Source organism: Macaca mulatta, chromosome 7 (genome assembly GCF_049350105.2).
Source record: "Macaca mulatta isolate MMU2019108-1 chromosome 7, T2T-MMU8v2.0, whole genome shotgun sequence".
NCBI classification, from domain to species: Eukaryota; Metazoa; Chordata; class Mammalia; order Primates; family Cercopithecidae; genus Macaca; species Macaca mulatta.
Genome location: NC_133412.1, coordinates 50106713 through 50130640, shown reverse-complemented (window position 1 = coordinate 50130640; position 23928 = coordinate 50106713). Strand labels below are relative to the sequence as shown.

General features: G+C 39.2%; 1 protein-coding gene and 2 long non-coding RNA genes across 5 annotated transcripts in view; 1 reads left to right on the top strand and 2 right to left on the bottom strand.

Moving 5' to 3' along the window:
* Window positions 1–23928, bottom strand: part of ARIH1 (ariadne RBR E3 ubiquitin protein ligase 1) — a 113609-nt gene that overhangs the window by 82842 nt on the left and 6839 nt on the right. Inside the window, exon 2 of one of the 3 annotated variants that reach the window (XM_028851099.2) lies at window positions 7561–7628. The exons of the other annotated variants lie outside the window; for them this stretch is intronic. Coding sequence (XP_028706932.1) covers window positions 7561–7628 — 68 coding nt within the window. The remainder of the gene's footprint in view (window positions 1–7560; window positions 7629–23928) is intronic. 3 annotated transcript variants of the gene reach the window in all.
* On the top strand, window positions 14792–17499 carry LOC144329962 (uncharacterized). The gene is made up of 2 exons (XR_013395731.1): window positions 14792–15848; window positions 17001–17499. It is a non-coding gene; the product is annotated as an uncharacterized LOC144329962 (long non-coding RNA).
* On the bottom strand, window positions 17028–23491 carry LOC144329968 (uncharacterized). Its single transcript, XR_013395737.1, has 2 exons — window positions 23205–23491; window positions 17028–18121 (listed from the first exon to the last, which is right to left on the bottom strand). It is a non-coding gene; the product is annotated as an uncharacterized LOC144329968 (long non-coding RNA).

Sequence of the window (23928 nt, the reverse complement as noted above, 5' to 3'; positions counted from 1 at the left end):
CCCAATTTGGGTGCCATCACAGGGCCCACATGAAACTTCCTCCTGCCAGCACCCAAAGCAGCCAGACAGAACCTGCACTCATTTGCTCACATGCTCCCTCCCACAAGGGGTTGAGGGCTGTGGGCAGAGTAAATGGGGCACCTCCATTACAAGTCCAAAGAAGGAGTCAAGAAAAATCCTGCATCACTTACAGTACCATCTACTAAATGGAAGAGTAGCATTTTGTCACCAAAGGATGCTCTTGACTTTGATCAATCAGTATTTGGTGGAGGGAATAGAAACCACTAGATATTTTGAGCAAAGGGGAAGTAAAAAGGAACTGGATGCTTAGTTATGGGAAAGAATGGAGGAATGGGGCCACAGAAATATGTCTCCAGGAGAGACTACCAGAATACTACAGAACTGAAATCATAAGAAGCCATCAATGGAACCATTAAATCCAAGAACATATGGCAGATAACTGTGATCCAAAGACTGGAGAGCTTGAATCAGGAAGTTGCCACTGTCACAACTGCCTCTAAATACCCAGGAAGCTAGCGGATGTACACAATAAAATAGTCTAGCTGCTGCCTTAACCACAAAAGCCTCTGCTGCCTTAACCACAAAAGCCTCTGAAAACTCAAGATGCTGGAGAATAAATAATGCTATGCTGCATTTCTGCTACTGTTGGCAAAATCTCACTTCTTCATGACCCAGACCAGAAAAACGAAAAATAAACTCCCTTCAAATCTCCCACATATACATTCTAATTGTCATCAACTATTTTATATCTAGAACCCTAAATGCAAAATAGTCTGAGAAATAGTTTTTGGCCTTCTAGACTACCTAGGACAGAGAAGAACTTAGTGGGGCTGAGGGAGACAATCCACACAATCTCTAGATGGCTTAAAAGTATGTGCATTTTAAAAGAATTTACAACTGAATACTAATCATCAAACTTCCCAGTTTTGAGTATTTACTTCTAAGCTACCTCAGGAGAAGGAAGGTAAAAGAGAAAGTAAAAACGTTGAGGATAATATTCTTGAGAGAACTCCCCTTTAAAGATGCTTCCCAGATTACTTCAGCAGGAATGTCATACCTTCATCACTCTTTTTTTTGAGACAGGGTCTGGCTCTGTTGCTCAGGCTGGAGTACAGTGGCGAGATCTTGGCTCACCGCAACTTCTGCCTCCCTGGCTCAAGCAATCCTCTCACCTCAGCCTCCCAAGTAGCTGGGACTACAGGCACATGCCGCAATGCCAGGCTAATTTTTTTTATTTTTTTGTAGAGACAGGGTTTCACCATGTTGCCCTGGCTGGTCTGAAACTCTTGGGCTGAAGCAATCGGCCTGCCTCAGCCTCCCAAAGTGCTAGGATTACAGTCATGAGTGAGTGCCCAACCACTCATTACTCTTGGAAATTATTTAAAGCAAAATTTAACAATGACAAGTTTCAATTAACTATTGGCAATCCTATAAATACATGACAATTTGAAATTTTGCTGAGATATGCATTTGATTTAAATATGTAATCCTGATGCATCCAAACTTGTTAATAAATGTGCCTAGCCAATGACACATCTGGGCTTTGCTGTTCTTTGCACATTTATTTTATGAGGAAAATTACTTCCTTCTATGTCATCCCAAATATATCATAAAGATTTCACCTCTAGAAAACATCAAGAGTTTAATCAGTGTTTAATACAATGTCTCTATAAATAGAAGAAAGGATGTTACCACTATGTATAATCATTTGATGTTTTCCAAAAAAATTCAACCACAAACCAAAGAGGGGAGAGATAATGGAAGGATATATTTATATAAACAGAAACAACAGGTAAGGTATCATTCAATATTGTATCAAAAAAGCAAACTCAAGACTTAAAATAGCAGTCTATGACTTTGTATCAAGAGACAAGTCGCTTCTAATATGTAACACCCTAGTTTTCAAACTTTTATCATTACCTGAAACCCCACTCAGGCAAGATTTTCTTGGGTTGCAGTCTCTTAACTGGCTATTCCTTATAGGGGCAAAAAAGCACTATTGATAAAAAGGGTACAAACTAAAGGTAGGGCCAAGAACCAGGTAACTTAAATTCCAAACTGCCCTGGCACAATGGGGCTAATGTAAACCATAAACATAGACCACCTCATGCTACTTTATTATTTTTGTGGTGATTCAGAATTGTGAGATGACTGAAGGTGTTTTGTAACCTTTCAGTTATTTGTTCACATTCTCACTACTGGGTTCCAACTGTTAAGCCCTAAGTATCAGCATTCCACGTATCTATTGTGGCACATACTAAAATGTTCCACCAAACACACAAGCAAAACATTTGTGTGACTTCAATGTAACTCCACTTCTTTAACACAACCACTAGGTGGTCAACAAACCATCTAGAGACAGCATATAAAAATTTGATTTTTAACAGCATTTGAACCAGTACTTTCTCAAACCGTGCCACTCAAAACACTTATTGATAAGTGGTGGGATTCTGATTAGCAATTCACTGCTTCTTACTCATCCATACTACACATATGTATATACAGTAAATAAAATTTTGTTCAATAACATAAGATTATTTGAAAACCATACTTGTATTTTAAAAGAGTGGGGATTTAAATAAATTTGTCTCTTAAGAAGTGTTTTCTAACAAAAATTCTATTTTTGAAAAAAAGCCATTGTAGGCTTCTTCAAAGCTAATGAAGGTCTTAAATCCAAATGATCTTGAATTAGACAAAAATATACCCCTGTATGTAAGTTTTAAAACCAAGCAATTACAGGCCATGTAAATCTCCAGTACATTCTCTGTCAATTATTCTCAGAATACACAGCTCAATAATTACGAACCGTGACAAAGGAATACATAGTGTGCACCTCCTCCCATGAAGGCTGATAGTGAATATTTGGTCTAAGAACACGTCTACATAAACTTCCTGACGATATTTTAAAGAATGAAGGTATCATTAAATATAGACCTTAGAGATTACAATAAATCACTTTTAAATTATTTTATTTAATATACATACATAGTTTTGAAAGTTAATGGGTACTGCAAGATTCAATGGCCTTCTTTGCCATACCTCAGTCACTACTCAATCACATATCTCAGTCATTCACCCAATCCTCTGACGTAAGCATTTTAAACTCTTTTAGCTCTGTCTTCTAGTATTTATTTATCCTAAATAATAAGCTTATGTTCAAGAAGTTATTTTTCTATTTTAGATATTATCTGTAACCTTCCCGATGTGAAAGATGAGGATTTAGCACTGCTACATGCACCCCTCAATCTTTCTTCCATAACTTATCATTATTTTAAGTTATAGCCATTGTTTTTAACATTCAACTAATAGGAATTCCAAAAAAAGAGGAGAGGGAAGGAAATTAGCAAAGCAGTAATAAAAGTTAATTCCCCAAAGCTTTACAAGGACACAAGTCTTCCAGCTGAAAGGGTCCACTAAAGATCCATCGCAATGGATCAGAAGATTCACACTTACACATCTCTTCAGAATGCCACAGAAAAGGCTGAAATCTTTTTTTTTTTTTGAGACAGAGTCTCGTTCTGTCACCCAGGCTGGAGTGCAGTGGCCGGATCTCAGTTCACTGCAAGCTCCACCTCCCAGGTTTACGCCATTCTCCTGCCTCAGCCTCCTGAGTAGCTGGGACTACAGGCGCCCGCCACCTCGCCCGGCTAGTTTTTTGTATTTTTTAGTAGAGACGGGGTTTCACTGTGTTAGCCAGGATGTTCTCGATCTCCCCACCTCGTGATCCGCCCGTCTCGGCCTCCCAAAGTGCTGGGATTACAGGCTTGAGCCACTACGCCCGGCCAAGGCTGAAATCTTTAAAAGAAAAAAGTCATAAAGTGGCTCACACCTGTAATCCTAGCACTTTGGGAGGCTGAGGCGGGCGGATCACGAGGCCAACAGATCGAGATCATTCTGGCCAACACAGTGAAACCCCATGTCTATTAAAAATACAAAATAAGCTGGGCATGGCGGTGCACACCTGTAGTCCCAGCTACTCGGGTGGCTGAGGCAGGAGAATCGCTTGAACACGGGAGGCGGAGGTTGCAGTGAGCCGAGATTGCACCATTGCACTCCAGCCTGGCAACAAAGTGAGACTCTATCTCAAAAAAAAAAAAAAAAGAGGGCCGGGCGCGGTGGCTCAAGCCTGTAATCCCAGCACTTTGAGAGGCCGAGACGGGCGGATCACTAGGTCAGGAGATCGAGACCATCCTGGCTAACACGGTGAAACCCCATCTCTACTAAAAAATACAAAAAACTAGCCGGGCGAGGTGGCGGGCGCCTGTAGTCCCAGCTACTCGGGAGGCTGAGGCAGGAGAATGGCGTAAACCTGGGAGGCGGAGCTTGCAGTGAGCCGATATCCGGCCACTGCACTCCAGCCTGGGCGACAGAGTGAGACTCCGTCTCAAAAAAAAAAAAAAAAGAGAAATGACAACCAAACTACTATCAGTCTTATCACCAACAGTGAATGTAGAAGGCAATGTCTTGCATAAACATTCCAATCTAGAGTTTCCAACCTAGCCAATCTAGCAATCAAGTTTGAAGGAAAATTAAGCACATTATCAGAGCCACAGTAAGTAACAGCCTAAGAAAGTGTTATGTATCTAAGAATCAGAGGCTCCAACACAGGAGAAGAGTGATGCAAAGTCCATGGTTGAGAGCTATATGTAACAGGCTTAGAGGGAAAGCCATCCTGATCACAAGAGCAGAATGAAGGGCTCCAAGGAGTATAAATAAACCCTAACCATCTTGCCACCAGAGTACTGTTCTTTGGAAGGTTCACAGCATTTGAAATTAGACCTGTTAAAAACAAAAAGTAACAGTAATCTTAACAAACTACTTGGAAGGTCATTGATATTTATAAACCATAAAAACAAGCATTCAATAGTGTCACTTCAAAAATCAAGCTATAAGCAAATTAATAAGATTTGGCTATAATCACAAGACAAAAGTATTTTGATAACATAACTATAGCGGGCATAAAGTGGGGTTCTCCAGGATGGAGGAAAAAAAGGAAAGAATGTCAAAAGGAAGAGACATATTAAAGCTATAAATGTTATCATTATAAGACATAACATTGATATTTGCTACCACATGCATGTACTGTTTTTTTCTTCTTTCAAATAACAGACTGGAGAAAGAGCTACGATAATTATATACATTCCATTACTAGCTGGGCACAGTGGCTCACACCAACACTTTGGGAGGCCGAGGCAGGTGGATCACTTGAGATCAGAAGTTCGAGGCCAGCCTGACCAATATGGTGAAACCCCATCTCTACTAAAAATACAAAAATTAGCCAAGTATGGTGGCATGCGCCTCCCAGCTACTCAGGAGGCTGAGGCGGGAGAATGGCTTGAACCTGGGAGGCAGAGGTCACAGTGAGCCGAGATCACACCACTGCACTCTAGCCTGGGTGACAGAGCAAGACTTCATCTCAAAAAACAAAAAAAAATTATGAAAAGGTGCAAAGGATATAAAAAGGCAATTCAGAAAAATGTAAATTAAAACAACTAATATTTTCTTTACCTGATTAATAAAAATTTAAATTCTTTGTTTTTTTTTTTGGAGACGGAGTCTCACTCTTGTTGCCCAGGCTGGAGGTTGGCTCCCGGCAACCTCCGCCTCCTCGGTTCAAGCCATTCTCCTGCCTCAGCCTCCCAGGTAGCTGGGATTTACAGGCTTGTGCCACCACACCTGGCTAATTTTGTATTTTTAGTAGAGATAGGGTTTCGTCATATTGGTCAGGCTGGTATCGAACTCCTGACCTCGGATGATCCACCGCCTCAGCCTCCCAAAGTGCGGGGATTACAAGCGTGAGCCACCATGCCAGACCAAGATTCTTAATTGTTGTCAGCAAGGGTATACAGAAAATGGTAGTTCACACACATGTAAACATAAACTTATAACTTTTGAAAACATTCAGCCTTCTTTACAAAAACTCTCTAAGGGAAGGGAAGACACAAATATGAAGTGAATTAGATGTCCAACAATAGGAAAACTGATAAACTGAAATGGTTATCTTAGAAAATACCATACAATTTTTAAATCTATAGATTTAAAATTTCCTACTGCTGAAGGAAAAAATAGCAACTTGCAGAATAAGGTGGAATTGGAGCAGAAGTGAAAAAGCACAAATGTGCCTCATTTTTATTTTAAAACAAAACATTTTGGTTGCAGATTAAAGTCTACTGACATAAGAAAGCACCATTTTAAAAAGTCAAATCTTTCTGAGCAGTGATTTAGATCTAGTCAAGAAGTTCACATCTTCACCTCCTTAAGACTCCCCTTTTGTGATCTATTTAGTGGAGCATTAAATACCTAAATACATTTGGGAGAAGGTGCTAAATACCTTCAGTAGACTCAAAAACAGGTAACTGAAAGTTTCCAAGACCAGCTGAAAAAAAATCTTAAAAAATTCAAAACATTTTAACACTATTGATTTGAAACATTCCTATCATGGTATATTATGAAGCTTCACTTCCACATTCAAGAAACTAGATCTCCTCAATATAGTATATGGAATTTATAAAAGTATTAACTAACATCAGCATTTGAGTCAGAATTTAGGCTGTGGTAAGATCCTAGGTTTTACAGCTAAGATTGCTGATTTGAAAACCCAGCAATCTTTACTGGAAGAACAAATACACATTTTTATCTGACTTCATTTGGGAAGCCTTGAGAAGCACTCTACTAACCCATTCAGGAAAACACAGCCTCTTCAGAAGCATAACAGCACAGAAAATGATGCAAATATGTGCATCATTCCACTATACCTATAGCACTCGCTTTTCAGCCAATACTAGAATGACACATGCAACCTAACACTCAACCTTATAGGCCTTCCATTTCATCTTCAAGTGTTTGCAATGTATGATTAAGTCTTAAAACTTGCCTGTAACTGATGTTTTAGGATTCAGTGTAAAAATGCTACTGCCCTTCCATCCTAACCCTGTTATTTTTTTTTTAAGCCAGAAATTGCTATTATAACTGCTATCATTTAGCAAGTAAATTGATACAAATACTTAAGTAAATGGTACAAATATTTAAATAGAATTTCTTAATCATCCTCATGGAAGTAAGCAAAATAACTGGAAGATTTAGATTATTTTCATCAAAATATTACAGAATCAGGAATATAAACATTAACACATTAATATACACACATAGCTCAATCTATCTTCTCTGTTTCTCCTCCCAGTTTACAAAATAGGATCCTTTATCATAGTTTCTGAAAATCAGCCAGCTCCATGAATCAAATTAATACCATTTATTTCCTCCATTTAATTATCTCTTCTATTATTCCGCATCTTAAAGACAGCGGCAAATGCCATTTACTTTGTTGCCTAAGTGCCAAGTAGGCTTCTGGTTTAAAACATAGTAATAAAATTGTGCCCTTTACAAGTACGTCACATTTGTCATGTCAGAACAAGCTTTCCCATAAAGATTTATAGGATAAATGATGTGCCCTTAAATAATGAGGTACTGGTTGCCAATGTCTGTGTGTATGTGTGTTTAATGGTCCTTTAATGACTTGTCTTTGGAATGATTCTGTCCTACCTTTGCTGCTGCAGCCCGCCTGTCCTTTGCATCACTGAATTCATACTTCTGGAAGTACCCAATATGCACTGTAACAGACAGATGGACAGATCAATGGGCCACAGCGGCAAAGGCCAAAGAGACACACTTGATAAAAATTAAAATCAAGGTATATAAAGGGGTGGGGAAAATCAGAAGAAAACACGTCTATCTATATTCTATAGTAAAATACCTGAACTTGGTATTTGCAACCATCTCATGCACATATCCAAATAAGTTATTCTTGATTATCACAACAGGCAAAATAAATCAGTATTTTTAATACCAGTGACAGTTACAGATACAGCAGACACTTCTGTAACCAGGCCACACAGTTTCTTCAAATAGAGATTGCTCTTTGGTATATAAACTATCACATCCATAGAAGGCTTTCTGCACCAAAATTAAAATGGTAATTATTGCAAACAGGAAGTTTCTACTGTGACACTAAGGTCCGTGTGCTTTTATGTTTGTATTTCAGCATTTTGCCATTCTATACTCCTGCCTTTATAAAAACAGTTGCTAGCACCACATCTAGGTAAGACAATTTTGGGGGCTTAAAACAATATGTAACAGTATTATTTAGGTCAATTACCAAGCTATAACAGTAAGACATTTATACACAAAACTGCACCGTGGCTCAAGCTTGTAATCCCAACACTTTGGTAGGCTGAGGTGGGAGGACTGCTTGAAGCCAGGAGTTTGAGACCAGCCTAGGCAACAGACCCCATCTCTAAAAAAAATTTTTTTTAAATTAGGTGGGGTGGTGTGTGCCTGTAGTCCCAGCTGCTCAGGAGGCTGAGGCAGAAGGACTGCTCGAGCCCAGGAGTTGAAGGCTGCAGTGAGCTGTGATCACACCACTGCACTCCAGCCTGGGTGACAGAAAACCAGTGTCTCTTTAGGAAAAAAATTGTAGGATATATTTTTGTATAATATACATATTTGTATATCATAGTTTATATATCATATATAGTTACATCTCAAGAAGCTTCTAAAAGCTATTTTTAAAAAACAAACCTTAAAACAATGTCTCAAAATTCTAGCTCAAGCCAGTATAAATACTGTGCTTTGACACAGAATTTTTTAACCGACATTAACCCAAATACCCTGTCTGATCTGCCTTCACCAAGAGCTTACAATCATGAAAGAGCAATTTTAATTTAATCAAATGTTTTATTTTGCATGCATCTAAAATAAACTAGATCCATGCTACACATTTAAGGAAGTTTCAGGAAACTTTTGTTTATAGGAGATCTAACCATTTGTATATTCTTTTGTGTATAGGAGATCTAACCATCTGTATATTCTTTACTATTTTAACCCATCAAGAACATGGGCAAATAAAGAGACATAATAACCAAATGCAATCCATGATCTTTGACCTAAAGAAGAAAAATTATAAAAGACATATTGGACAAATGGGGAAAATTGAATTAGATTTTTTTTCTGTGACAACTTGAGATATACCATGAAATTAACTCTCAAAAGTAGTTCAGTGGTTTTGATTATATTCACAGAGTTGTGACATAGTTGTGTCAACCATTAATTTTAGAACATTTCATCACCCCAAGAAGAAACCCTATACTCATTAGCAGTCACTCCCCATTTCTCCCACTCAGCCTCTGACAACCACTGATCTACTTTCTATCTCTATAGATTTGCCAATTCAGGACATTTTGTATAAATGATATCACACAGTATGAGAGCTATCGTGACTGGTTAATTTTGCCACTTAGGCCTACAAGCTGAGAGCCTGTCATGAACACTGCCTAGGTCTGTTTTACTGAGTAAATGGAGAGCAACTATTAACTATTCACCAAGTTAGTTAAAGGAAAGTTGCTTAAAGCTTTAACTATACAATCACAATACTCACAGATGATGAAACAGAATGTATTAAAATCATATTACACACGAAGTCACAGAGCTGGTAAAAGGCAAAGCTGGAACTGAATGTGGTTCTAAATGATACCAAAGACTTAATCACCAAGTTTTTTTTTTCTCCTAATAATTCATCATTTCTCACTTGTATCTTGAATGCCTTCCCTCCTCCATTCCAGCCTTGCTAACCCATTTCTTTCACAAGTTATTCTAATAGATTACTCACTACTACTCTCCCAGTTTCCTAATCTCACCCTGTTCTCATTTATTTCCTATAGTACCAACAGAGCGGCCTTTTAAACTCTAATCCCTTATTAATTTAAAAGTTTAAAGTTGTTTCATATAGTCCTAGTGAATTAAGTCCATCGCAATAGCACTCACTACGCTAAAGGCTTTCATAAACTGATCACACTGCCTGTCTAGCATCACCTCCTACCACTCTACTTCCCAGTAATTTCAGCAATATTCAATTCCTTATTGTTCATTCAACATACCAGAATTTCTTCCATTCCTCTTCCTCCTTTGTCTGGAATGCCACCTCTAACCCCATCTGCCTAGTAAGCTACTATTCGTTTTTCAAGATTCAGCTTCCTTCCATTCCTACCAGCAAGTCGGTCCTCCCAGAGAACAGCATTAAATACTCCTTCTTGACCTTATGCTTCTACTGTGAAACATATCATCACATTGTACTTTATTTATAGATTATTTCTTAAAGAGTTGTCCATTATCTGTATTCCCCCAGCAGTGTGGCAGCTAAAGAAATCTCAACTGACAAAAATAAATCAAGTACTCAATTTACAAATGGTTCCCAATTCAACTGAAGCATTATTTTTAGGGACCCACTAACCTCAGAAATTTATAAAGTAACTATAATATATTTAGGATCTTATAAAAAATATAAAAATCAGGTTGGGGAAGGGTTCTGCATTTACGAGAAAAGCATTAAGACATCAACAATACTGTGAGGGAAGGAACCAGGTAGTTGAGGTATAAAGGCAGATGTATGGGTTTTTTAAATCTTTTGTGCTTTTTTAATTTAAGCCAAGAAAATACATGTATGCATAGTCAAACAATAAAAAAATTTGAAATCCTTTTAAAAAGTTTATAAACAGTCACTCTTAGCACACTAAGACTGTTTTTACTTTTAAAAAAAAAAATCTGAGGTTATGGAGAAGAGCTCAGTATACAACTTATTTCTATATTTTGTTTTGTACATAGAATGAAGAAAAACCTGATTCACAAAGATAAGTTTGCAACGTAATTTCAATATTCTTTGCTTAAAATGATCTAGAATCTTTAAAAGGGTACTACAAAACATTTTATTCAGAGCTAACTAGTTAACTGTCTAGAAAGTGCTTTTATTTTTATAAATTCTGAGTTGGAGGAAATATACAGAACTCAAAACTATTAATAAAATAGTAACATCAAGATGAATTACTTGGCCGGGTGCGGTGGCTCACGCCTGTAATCCCAGCACTTTGGGAGGCCGAGACGGGCAGATCACAAGGTCAGGAGATCAAGATTATCCTGGCTAACATGGTGAAACCCCCTCTCTACTAGAAAAAATACAAAACATTAGCCGAGCGCGGTGGCTGACGCCTGTAGTCCCAGCTACTCGGGAGGCTGAGGCAGGAGAATGGCATAAACCCGGGAGGCGGAGCGTGTAGTGAGTCGAGATTGCGCCACTGCACTCCAGCCTGGGTGACAGAGCGAGACTCTGTCTCAAAAAAAAAAAAAAAAAAAAGATGAATTACTTACTAATTTGTTACTGCAAAACCCACCAACCCTTCAGTATCTACAATGAGGGTATGAACAGATCTGCCTGGTATTTATTTAATTGAACAGGGTGTACATGTGCTGCTGTAGTGTTCTACCTTATGTAACTTTGCCTCAACAGACATGCACAGGCCTCACTCCAAAATACCAGTGAAGACAATCAACAATCCCTAAGAAGTAAACCCAGAATAAGCAGCAGCTTTATTCTGGGTTCTGACCCCCCAAAAAAAATGTTAGTCTGGATTAGGTTACTGCATTGCTAGTCTCCAATATGTTCAATAAATCTTTAAAATTATAGAACGGCTATCATGAGAAGGATTAGAACCAGATAGGTTCAGGTAAAAAGCTACAGGAAGACAAAATCAGAGTATGAAAGAACTCTAAATCAGAGTTGTTCAAATATTAAGTGTGCTCACTTCTGGAAGTGGCTGTGAAGGTTTAGCCAGAGTAGACACTTAAGAATAGTCTATAGGATAACTTACCAGGGAGGTAGTACTTGATATGTGGTTGGCTAGGATAACTGTTAGGATCCTTCCAACCTTGTTAATTTGACTCTATGTGAATCAAAAACTGTGTTTACTGTGGTATGAATCAAAGATTAGGCAAGCTTACTGTTTCCTTAAATCTTCAAATATTGCTTAATATTATACTTTCATTCCTAAGGGTGACTAGAAAACTTCTGTATATTTAAAAGTCCTATTTTCACCACTTTGGCTTTATAGCTGGGTATAATGGAACATTATAATCAAGCTTCATACATTATCATATATCCTAAGGACCCAGCTATTATATTAATGCAATACAATTAGAGATTATTATTAAAACCAGACATTTTTAGAGCCAATGAAATGTAATAATTACATTTAAAAATTCTGTAACAAAACAGTGACTAAAATTTTGTACGTATGTTCTTTTCAAAGGAACATTTCCAAATTAAATGACTAGTAATTTGAGCCTCACTCCCTAAGTTTTCCCCTTCATAAGAGGTGGTAAAGAGTAGGTTAAAAAGTAAACATATTTTCCCACATTTGAAGTTAAATGGCATTAGTAATAAGTTCACCTGAGAACTTTACTAAAGAACTATTTTCTTATTACTGAGCAAAATAAACTGGCTGTTCTCCCTTTAAAACAAGCATTTGTTATCTAGTGCACCTCCATAACAGTTTCACAGTGCTATTCTTCCAGAATCTCTTGGTACTTCTTTCAGAAGAATGCTGGGTTTTGTGGACCACTAGTCTAAGTTTGTAACTTCATACATAAATCATGAACAAATTTTATGTAATATATATGTATTCTATTACTTTGGTCGAGTAGAATTATTTTTTATTAAACTGTGTGTTTTTAAATGCTAGAGTAGAAAACAGTAAATGTTTTAACAGCAATTTTGACTTGATATTTTCTTGAGGATGGTATATATGTAAGCTGTACAGTCTTTTTTTTTTTTTTTTTTTTTTGGAGACGGAGTCTCGCTCTGTCACCCAGGCTGGAGTGCAGTGGCCGGATCTCAGCTCACTGCAAGCTCCGCCTCCCGGGTTTACACCATTCTCCTGCCTCAGCCTCCCGAGTAGCTGGGACTACAGGTGCCCGCCACCTCGCCCGGCTAGTTTTTTTGTATTTTTCAGTAGAGACGGGGTTTCACTGTGTTAGCCAGGATAGTCTCGATCTCCTGACCTCGTGATCCGCCCGTCTCGGCCTCCCAAAGTGCTGGGATTACAGGCTTGAGCCACCGCGCCCGGCCAGCTGTAAAGTCTTAAATGGGGTATGTAGTAGACTTCTGACTCTATTCCACTCTTTTTATCATTTATTTGGATTCAGAGGCCACAGCAATGAAGTCACAAGTCAGAGCCCACTGACTCAGCCTGTATAAGTCTGTCTTCTGGAGCACAGCAGGATGGAAAACGATAGAAGAGTTCTGCAGAGGCAAACAGAAAATACCCAGCACACACAACAGTAACATTCACACGTTTGTGTATATTTAATGATATAAAATACTGAGTTCCAACTCCAGCTATGAAAAGCTGGTTATTTAATTCCTCTACACCTCTAATTCCTTAATCACAAAATAGTAAAAATGTCACCTATTTCACATAACAGTTTTGATAACTAAAGTTCCATAAGATAACTGGTTAAGAGCAAAGAGTAGTTATGTTAGAGAATAAGGGAAGTGTTAATTCAGTGAATTTGGTAGAAGAGAAATGTGAACAATTCACAAAGGAAAAAAATAGGGATAGTACCAAGAATTATTTTTATCAATAATAAAATCAATCAGAAAATCCATTCATATATAACTTTTCAATGTCTATCAGCTATGTTCCAGGAACTTTGTGGGTACAATGGAAATACCAAAATTAATATACTGATCAAATCACCAAGAATTTCAGAGTCTATTTAGTAAGGGAATGAGATAAGAGCTTTTTATTATAAAAGTATATACAAAATTCTGAGGCTCACAGGGAAAGATTCAAAGAAGAAACAATGTTTACAGTGGGTCGTTAAGTATAAATGGGTTTAAGGGGGGGGTAGAGGGAAAGCATTTGAAGCAAAGGAAAAAAACCTTACAAAAGCATACAGAAAATTTCCACAGGGAATATGATTATTATGCTATAATACAAGTAAGCATAAGGAAATGGCAGCTAAGGTAGATAGGGGCAAATTATGAAAAGCCTGATCTATCATGCTAATCTTTTCTTTTTTATCTTTTTCGAGACAAGAGTCTTGCCGTCATCCAGGGTGGAGTACAGTGGCACGATCTCGGCTCACTGCAACCTCTGTCTCCCAGGTTCAAGCAATTCTCCTGCCTCAGCTTCCCGAGTAGCTAGGATTACAGGAGCCCGCCTGTAATTTTTGTACTTTTAGTAGAGACGGGGTTTCACCATGTTGGCCAGGCTGGTCTTGAACTCCTGACCTCAAGATCCACCTACCTCGGCCTCCCAAAGTGCTGGGATTACAGGTGTGAACAAATCTTTTATCCTAATCCGCACTGTTTAGTTATTGGGACTCAAAGGCTCAAAACATGTTTGGCTAAGTAGGTTCCTTTTAAGTTTCCTATCCTATTGGCTGCCCACATAACCACTCCTATCCCTGCTTCCTCTCCCACCCCTGCTTGTCATGAATGATAAAGATTTGATATGCTTCCTCAGACTATAGATTTAGGCCAAATATGAACATTTTTGAGACTACAATACAGTGGTCCCCAACTTTTTGGCACTAGGGGACTGATTTCATGGAAGACAATTTTTCCATGAAAAGGAGGGGGAGGGGAGTGGAGACGGACAATGACAACAATGAATATTCCACCTCAGATTATCAGGCATTAGATTCTCATAAGAAGTGCCAACCTAGATCCCTCGAATGCACAATTTACAATAGGGTTTGCACTTCTACGAGAATCCAATGCTGTTGCCAATCTGACAGGAGGCAGAGCTCAGGTGGTAATGCTCGCTGGCTGCTCGCCTACTGTTGTGCAGCCCAGTTCCTAACCAGGCCACAGCCTGGGGATTGGGAACCCCTGCTATAATAAACTCAGTAAGGTGACTAACTTGTAAAAGAAGGAGACTTCTTTTTTTTTTTTTTTTTGGAGGAGGAGGAGACATTTCAGCATTCCCTGAAAAACATTTTTTTTTTTGGCTAGAGACGGGGTCTCACTATGTTGCCCAGGCTCATCTCAAACTCCTTGGTTCAATCAATCCTCCTGCCTCAGTCTCCCAAAGTGCTGGGATTACAGTGAGCCACCGTACCCAGCCTCCCTGAAAAATCTGTGGTGACTATACGTATTACATTCACAAGGCTACAAAGGCCTCTTTTCCATTATTATCATCCTTTTCAGAGCTCTTTTGATTTTTCTGATTTTTTCCAAAGACAGCCTTCTAATAGCTTTTAACAAGACTCTACTTATCCACAAAGATCAATATTTTCCTTTCCTAAAAACCAACTGGTTGCTTTAGAGGGCAAAGCTTTCCGTAACCCACAGAGGTGCCAACATGTAACAAAAGTGAACCATACTAGCTAGGATTGACATCTTATAATAATAACATTTCAAAAGACAAACTGGTAGTGTGTGGAATTTTAAGGTAACAACAATACGCTAAGATTCTCAACTGTGGAAACCTGTCCAGGGTAGGTCCAGAAACGAAATAAGTTCACAAGTCAAAAGCACACACAAATGTTTTTATTTTGAGATGACCACCATACTTCAGTATGCAGAAGTGCTTTATACATACCTCCTGTTTTGTCACACAAGCAATTAAGATGTGTCCTTAAGGAATAAGACTTAGAAAACTAGTAATTTTTACTTCTTCATTTAGGATTAAGTGAAACGTATTTTTTTACTCTGAGTCAGTGATGGTGAAGAACACAGTGACTACTAGTATAGTTTGGTGCCACTGATATCTTTTGTACTAAGGTGCCAGTGGTTTCACCTTCTCATTGCCCTGCAACATCAACACAAATACCAGAACATTTTAAAAGGCAAATAGTGTCTTTCAGTTATTACTAAATAGTTTTGTTCTTATGGACCATACTTTGACACTACTGTATTAAACTAATTCAACTGTCTTTTTTTTTCTTTTTTTTTTTTTTTTTTGAGACATGGTCTCACCCTGTTTCCTAGGGCTAGAGTGCAGTAGCACAATCTCGGCTTACTACAACCTTGATTGACCTCCTGAGCTCAGCAATCCTCTTCTCCCACTTCAGCCTCCCAAGTAACTGACTACAGGCACATGCCACCAAGCCCAGCTAATTTTATTTATTTTTTGTAAAGAAAAGGTCTATGTTGCCCAGGCTGGTCTCAAACTCCTGGGCTCAAGCAATCCTCCCGCCTCAACCTCCCAAAGTGCTGGGATTGCCGGCGTGCGCCACTGTACCTGGGTGATTCAGCTGTCTTTAACATCATCACTGTGTCAGTTTACATAAAGTGCCAGGGAAGTATATGCAAATAATAAAGCTTCACCTAAAAGGCTGAATATTCAGGGGCCTTAAGAAGCTTGTCCTCTTGGAATTTAAACATTTCTTCTTTGCCATCTTCTTACACTATCACTTTGGCATTATCTAGAAATCATAAAATAATTTGTTAATGCCAGAAGAAAATCTTGTCTGGATCCCTTTGGTTTACCACAAGGAAAAACTGAGAAAGCAACCATTTACCAGGCAAGGACAAACTTCAACAAATATTTACTGAGTTTCTTCTGTCAGAGACTCAGTGCACTATCTGCTATGGACACAAAGATGAAGGAGTTTTAGTTTTCACCTTCAAAACCCTCATATATAGCTAGAGGCTTGGGTATAGGGATGGCTGTATCATAACCTCTTATAGGCTATACCAAATATCTACATGAAGCACTATCCAAACATAGATAAGGAAGCACAGGAAAGGTAGAGAAGAACCTGAAAAGAGATGAGCCACCATGGCCAGCCTGAGCAGATTCTCACTAGGAATATATCAGGCAGTTAAGAAGAGAAAGACAGCTGGGCACAGTGGCTCATGCCTGTAATCCCAACGCTTTGGGAGGCTGAGGTGGGAAGATTGTTTGAGTCCAGGAGGTCGAGATCAGTCTGGGCAACATGGCAAAAAACTCTGTCTCTACCAAAAACAAAACAAACAAACAAAAAATAAATGTAAAAATAACACAAAAAATTAGCCAGATGTGGTGGCAAGCAACTGTAGTCCCAGCTACTCAGGAGGCTGAGGTGGGAGGATCACTTAGGCCCAGGAGGAGTTCAAGGCTGTAGTGAACCATGATCGTGCCACTGCACTCCAGCCTGAGCGATAGAGCAAAATCCCTGTCTCAAGAAAAAAGTGAGAGAAATAAAAGGTATCAAAAGGGACGAGCATGAACAAAAGCATGAAAACACAAATACGTGTTACACAGTAAGGAATTACAAACAGTGCAACTGGGGGTAATAAGGGATGAGGAACAACAGCAGATGAGATTGAAAAAAATTAGCTATATTAAGATGGGGAAGACATGAATGCCACAGTAAGGAATCTAGGATAGACTTTTGACAGGAAGTCTCTTTTTAGCAGGACTATTACATTTGTGTTTGGTAACAGAATGATACATTGGAAGCCTAGAGACAAGGAGGCAAAATAAAAAGGTCCTAAACTAGGATTAGTTAGTAAAAAGGATAGTAACAACACGAAACAAATTTCAGAGGTAACTTGATCAGGGATAATTGAATGTGGAAAATGAAGGAAAAAAAATTCAAGGATGACTCAAAACCCAAGAATGGTTCTCAGATAAGCCAATCAAAGTGGGAAAAGCCTCAAAGAGAGAAGGTATTAAATTTGAGTTTCAAGTAAGTTTCAGATAAATGTCTGTACCAATGTCACAAATTCCAAGATAAATGTCCACATTAGTAGCTTTTACTTACAAATACAAGCTAAGAATCAAGTAATACTTCTCGGTTTCTAGTTTACACTTTATCCCTAAAAACACTGTACAACTGTGATTAGGAGAGAGGACATATTACCAGGTAATTAGAGTCAGTTAATATCTTGAGTTATAAGTATGACAGTTTCAAAGGCAATGGCAAAGCAAGCCTGGGGATAAGTGTCTAGGATGATAGTTATTCTTAGCATTGTCTAAGCAAATGTCTCAGTAACAAGAAAATGTTACCTAATACTTCATTACCTGCTCTGTTTTTTGCCAAAATGTATTGTAAGGGCACTTCTAACACTTTTAAGTGGAACAGAGCAAAAAAGGAAAGAACAATACTACAGAACAGTATTTACATACAAAAAAAAAAAAAAAACAGGAGAAAATTCCTGAATATTTGGCATTTTTCATTTAAATCTTCAAACTTTTGGCCTTAAAACCAAAATTGTCAGGCTGGACACAGTGGTTCATGCCTGTAATCTCAGCACTTTGGGAGGCTGAGGAGGGTGGATCACCTGAAGTCAGGAGTTCAAGACCAGTCTGGCCAACACGGTGAAACCCTGTCTCTACCAAAAAATACAAAAATTAGCCAGGTGTGGTGATGCATGCCTGTAATCTCAGCTACTTGGGAGGCTGAGGCATGAGAATCACCTGAACCCAGGAGGCAGAGGTTGCAGTGAGCCAAGATCATGCCACTGCACTCCAGCCTGGGCGACAGACTCTGTCTCAAAAAAAAAAGTGATTTTTAAAAATGAAAACAAACAAACAAACAAAAATAGGGCTCTGGAAAGCTGATTTGTCAGAGCAGATGTTAGAGCAATAAGAATTTTTTAAGCCACCTTCTGAGATAGCATACTGTCCACCAACTAATTGGGCATCAACTATACCCCAAGCTGCATCAAATGAGACACTACAGCAGTCTCCTTCATCCTCAGGGAACATGTCCCAAGACCCTCAGTGGAAACTTGGAAGTGCAAATAATACCGAACTTATACATGCTATGTTTTTTCAATCTGATAACAGTTAAGTGACCAGCCGAGGCCAGTAGAAGCAGGTAGGTAGTCTATATACTGCTATATACTGGATAAAGGGATGATTCATGTCCTGGGTGGGATGGTGAGCGATTTAATCACACTACTCAGAATGGTGTACAATTTAAAACTTACAAATTGTTTCTTTCTGAAATTTTCTATTTAATATTTTCAGACTGCTGCACACCTCAGGTAACTGAAACCTTGAAAATTGAAACTGCAGATAAGGGGAAACCAGATGACCACCTATCACTAGGTGAATGACAATTTAGGAAAAAAAAAATTAAAAATTTAGAGAGAAACTTAAATTATAAGTGATTATAGAAATCTACTGACTCTATAAAAGTTGCTCGACAGCTTTTTAAAAAAATATACATGAGGCGGGGGCCAGGCACAGTGGCTCACACCTGTAATCCCAGCACTTTCGGAGGCCAAGGAGGGTGGATCACAATGTAAAGAGATCCAGACCATCCTGGCTAACACAGTGAAATCCCGTCTCTACTAAAAATACAAAACAATTAGCCGGGCCTGGTGGCGGGTGCCTGCAGTCCCAGCTACTCGGGAGGCTGAGGCAGGAGAATGGAGTGAACCCAGGAGGCGGAGCTTGCAGGGAGCTGAGAACGCACCACTGCACTCCAGCCTGGGCAACTGAGCAAGACTCGGTCTCAAAACAAACAAACAACAACAACAAAAAAAACAAAAACATGAGGCTTTTTAAAACACAGAAAATAATGCAAGGACCACTACTACTACCATCTCCGTGGGCCCGAAAGGATCCAGTCACTCCAGGTTTAGAAGCAGCCTGATTACTATCTTGCCCAGTAATGTCAGCCTAAATAAATTCTCATTCTTCTATTTATCCCATCATTTAATGAAAACAATTAAGCTATTTATACAGTTATATAGTAATATAGTGTCAAGATCAAAGGATGAGTTGTGTATATAGTCAATAATTTAGCAAAGTTATGGCCTATGATACTATGCCTATTATAAGAAAGACAGTGATTACCTAAAAGGAATGACTGAGGAAAGGAGAGGTGATTAACCTTAGGAAAAAAAATTTTTCCTTCAGGATTCCAAAATGATAGTTATATAAAAAAACAAAACCATTCAGGGTGCTACCAGTACTAAGAACAATGAGTGAAAGCTAATATGGAAGTAGATTTTATTTCCATTAAAAAAAATCAATAGGCAAACACTGGATTGAGATGCATCACAAAATAGCTCACTGTTATTTACTTGTAGTTAAGCAGAGACGGCAGTGTTTTAGAAAGATTTCTTACAAAAACAGGAGCTCTCAACCCTGGCTGTGCATTAAAACAATCCAGGGAAGATTCTTGTTTAATGGCAATGCCTGGCCCAAACCCCCCAGAGACCCACCTACTTGGTATGCGGTAGGGCCTGGGTGCCTGCATTTTTAAAAATCCCCAGGTAAGAAAATCTGAGTAAGATCACTAGATCACATCAATGTCATTATCCTCATTGTGATACTGTGCAAGATGTTTTGCAAGACACTGTTTTTATAAGATGTAAACTATTGCAGAAAAATCGGTAAAGAATATGTGGGATTCCATGCAATACCACTTTAGTCCCACCAAGAATGGTCATAATCAAAAAATTAAAAAATAATAGATGTTGTCATGGATGTGGTGAAAATGGAACACTTCTACACTGCTGGTGGGAATGTAAACTAGTACAATCACTATGGAAAACAGTGTGGAGATGCCTTAAAGAACTAAAAGTAGAACTACTATTTAATTCAGCAATCACACTACTGGGTATCTACCCAGAGGAAAAGTCATTATACGAAAAAGATACTTGCACATGCCGTTTAGAGCAGTACAATTCGCAATTTCAAAAATGGGGAACCAGCCCAAATGCCCATCAATCAACAAGTGGATAAAGAAACTGGTGTGTGTGTGTGTGTGTGTGTGTGTGTGTGTGTGTGTGTGTGTGTATCAGATGGAATACTACTCAGCCATAAAAGGGAATGAGCTAATGGCATTTGCAGCAACCTGGATGGGATTGGAGACTACTATTCTAAGAGAAGTAAATCAAGAACAGAAAACCAAACATTGTATGTTCTCACTCCTAAGTGGGAGCTAAGCTATCAGGATGCAAAGGCATAAGATTGATATAATGAACTCTGGGGACTCGGGGGGAAAAGGTGAGAAGCGGGTGAGAAAACACTACAAACTGGGTTCAGTGTATATTGCTCAGATGATGGGTACACCAAAATCTCACAAATCACCACTAAAGAATTTACTCATATAATCAAATACCACACCTCTTCCCAAATAACCTAGGGAAATAAAATTTTTTTTGGAAAAAAGAATAGGTGGGATTTTTGCATTATTTCTTGCAACTGCATGTGAATCTACAATTTTGTGTGTATGTGTGTGATGGAGTTTTGCTCTTGATGTCCAGGCTGGAGTGCAATGGCACAATCTCAGCTCACTGCAACCTCTGCCTCCTGGGTTCAAGTGATTGAACCTCCCGACTAGCTGGGATTACAGGCACCCACCACCACGCCCAGCTAATTTTTGTATTTTTTTTTTTAGTAGAGACAGGGTTTCACCATGTTAGCCAGGCTGGTCTCGAACTCCTGACTTCAGGTGACCTGCCTGCCTCGGCCTCCCAAAGTGTTAAGATTACAGGCGTAAGCCACCGTGCCCGGCCGCGAATCTACAATTTTCTATTTAAAAAAGAGTAATGAAAAAAATTCCCAGGTGATTCCATTATGTAGCTAGAGTTAAAAAAAAAAAAAAAAAAAATTCAGTAAACTGGAGACTCTCAAATTCCTACCAATTCTGAGACTACAAGCTATTTTAAACTTAAGCCACTGAAAGGTTATTAGGAATGTTTATCATTTACAGATATGCTTTGCAAAGACAAATGTAAATAGTTTATGGTTAACCCAAAATAAAAAATCCAACACACTATGTTCTCGCAGTAGTATATAAAAAGATTGGATAGAAAGGCATTATACAATAGCTGTAATTTACCTCTTAACAGAGAGAGAGAGAGAGAAACAGCCGGCCTCTAAGATGGCCCCCAAAGACCCCTGCCTCCTGGTCTTCACATCTTTGTATAATCCCCTCCACTTGCATATGGGCTGGATTTAATTATTCACTTACAGTAAATAAAATATTGCAAAGTGATGCGACGTTACTTCTGAGATTAAGTTATAAAAAGACTGTGGCTTCCATTATATGGGCCTTCTCTCTCAGATCCCTCACTCTGGAGGAAACAAACTACTGTGTTGTCAGCCACTTTATGCAGAGGCCCACATGGCAAGGAACTAGTATCTCTGGGCAACAACCAGCCAGTGAAAATCTGGCCTCGTCACAGCCAAATGAGTGAGCTTGGAAGGGGAAGCTTCCCCAGTCAAGCCTTGAGGTCAGATACGGTGGCTCATGCCTGTAATCCTAGTATTTCAGGAGGCTAAGGCAGGCAGATCCCTTGAACTAAGGTGTTCAAGAGCAGCCTCAGTGACATAGCAAAACAAAAAAATACCAGTCTCTACCAAAAAAAACCCACACACACAAAAAAATAAGCTGGGGCGTGGTGGTGCACACCTGTAGTCCCAGTTACTCGGGAGGCTGAGGGTTGCAATGAGCTGAGATTATGCCATTGCACTCCAGCCTGGGCACCAGAGCAAGCCTCTATCCTCAAAAAAAAAAAAAAAAAGAGAGAGAGAGAGAGAACTGCTACCCAGCTGTCAACTTGGCTGCAGCCTCGTAAGAGACCATAAGCCAGAGGCCCCCAGGTAGGCTGCATCCAGAATTGTAACTCACAGAAACTGAGATATAATAGATCCTTGTTGTTTTAAGCCGTTAAGTTTTGGGGTAACATAAGGCAAAAGATAACTAAATCTATATAGTTACCACAGGTCAACCCCAAAAGAAAGGAATCTAATCTGATGACTTCTGCTTACCTTTCATCATAGTCTTTAATCTCCCAGGTTCTACATTATTATCCAGCATTTTAAAACTCCATTCTACTTTAGCTGACTTCATTACTCAAAAATTCTCCTCATTCTCACCTCATTCAATTCCTTAGAATGACTTCCTCTTTTTTATCCACCCAAATCCTAGCCATCTTTGACAACACCTACAGGTGTCTCTTCCATGAATACCTATTACTATCCACTTACTTAAATTACTCACTAACCTAACAGCTTGGTTTTAACTCTAAGAGACTGTCAACTCCTTAAGAGTAAGTCTTCTCATATTCCTTTAAACAGGACTTTATATCTATCCAAGACTTTATATCTCTTCCAGCATACTAATAAATCAGAAAACTCAATGTTCTACATTAAAAAAAAATCTAGGAGTGGAAGGGAAATCAAGAACTCCAATCGGCTGGGCGCAGTGGCTCAAGCCTGTAATCCCAGCACTTTGGGAGGCCGAGACAGGTGGATCATGAGGTCAGGAGATCCAGACCATCCTGGCTAACCCGGTGAAACCCTGTCTCTACTAAAAAATACAAAAAACTAGCCGGGCAAGGTGGCGGGCGCCTGTAGTCCCAGCTGCTCAGGAGGCTGAGGCAGGAGAATGGTGTAAACCCGGGAGGTGGAGTTTGCAGTGAGCTGAAATCCGGCCACGGCACTCCAGCCTGGGCGACAGAGCAAGACTCCGTCTCAAAAAAAAAAAAAAAAAAGAACTCCAATCTAGAATGTCAGATGTCACTAGTTTGGTTTGTATATTTGCAAATACTGGCCGGGCACAGTGGCTCATGCCTGTAATCCCAGCACTTTGGGAGGCCCAGGCAGGTGGATCACCTGAGGTCAGGAGTTCAAGACCAGCCTGGCCAACATGGTGAAACCCCGTCTTTATTAAACATACAAAATTAGCCAGGCATAGTGGTGGGTGCCTGTAATCCCAGCTACTTGGGAGGCTGAGGCAGGAGAATCGCTTGAACCTAGGAGGCGGAAGGTGCAGTGAGCTGAAATGGCACCACTGCACTCCAGCCTGGGCGAGAGAGAGACTGTCTCCAAAAAAAAAAAAAAAAAAAGAAAGGAAAGGAAAGGGAAAATACTGAATAAACACCACCTTAGCTGAAGGACAGCAACTACGAACTACGATGACAAACACCTTCCAACCTTATCGATTAGCCTAGTGTTGCCGAGGTTCTGGAAATTTTCTCATTACTATTTTTTGTTTTTGTTTTTGTTTTGAAGCAGAGTCTCCCTCCATCACCCAGGCTGGAGTGCAGTGGCGCGATCTCAGCTCACTGCAGCCTCCACTTCCCAGGTTCAAGCAATTCTCCTGTCTCAGTCTCCCAAGCAG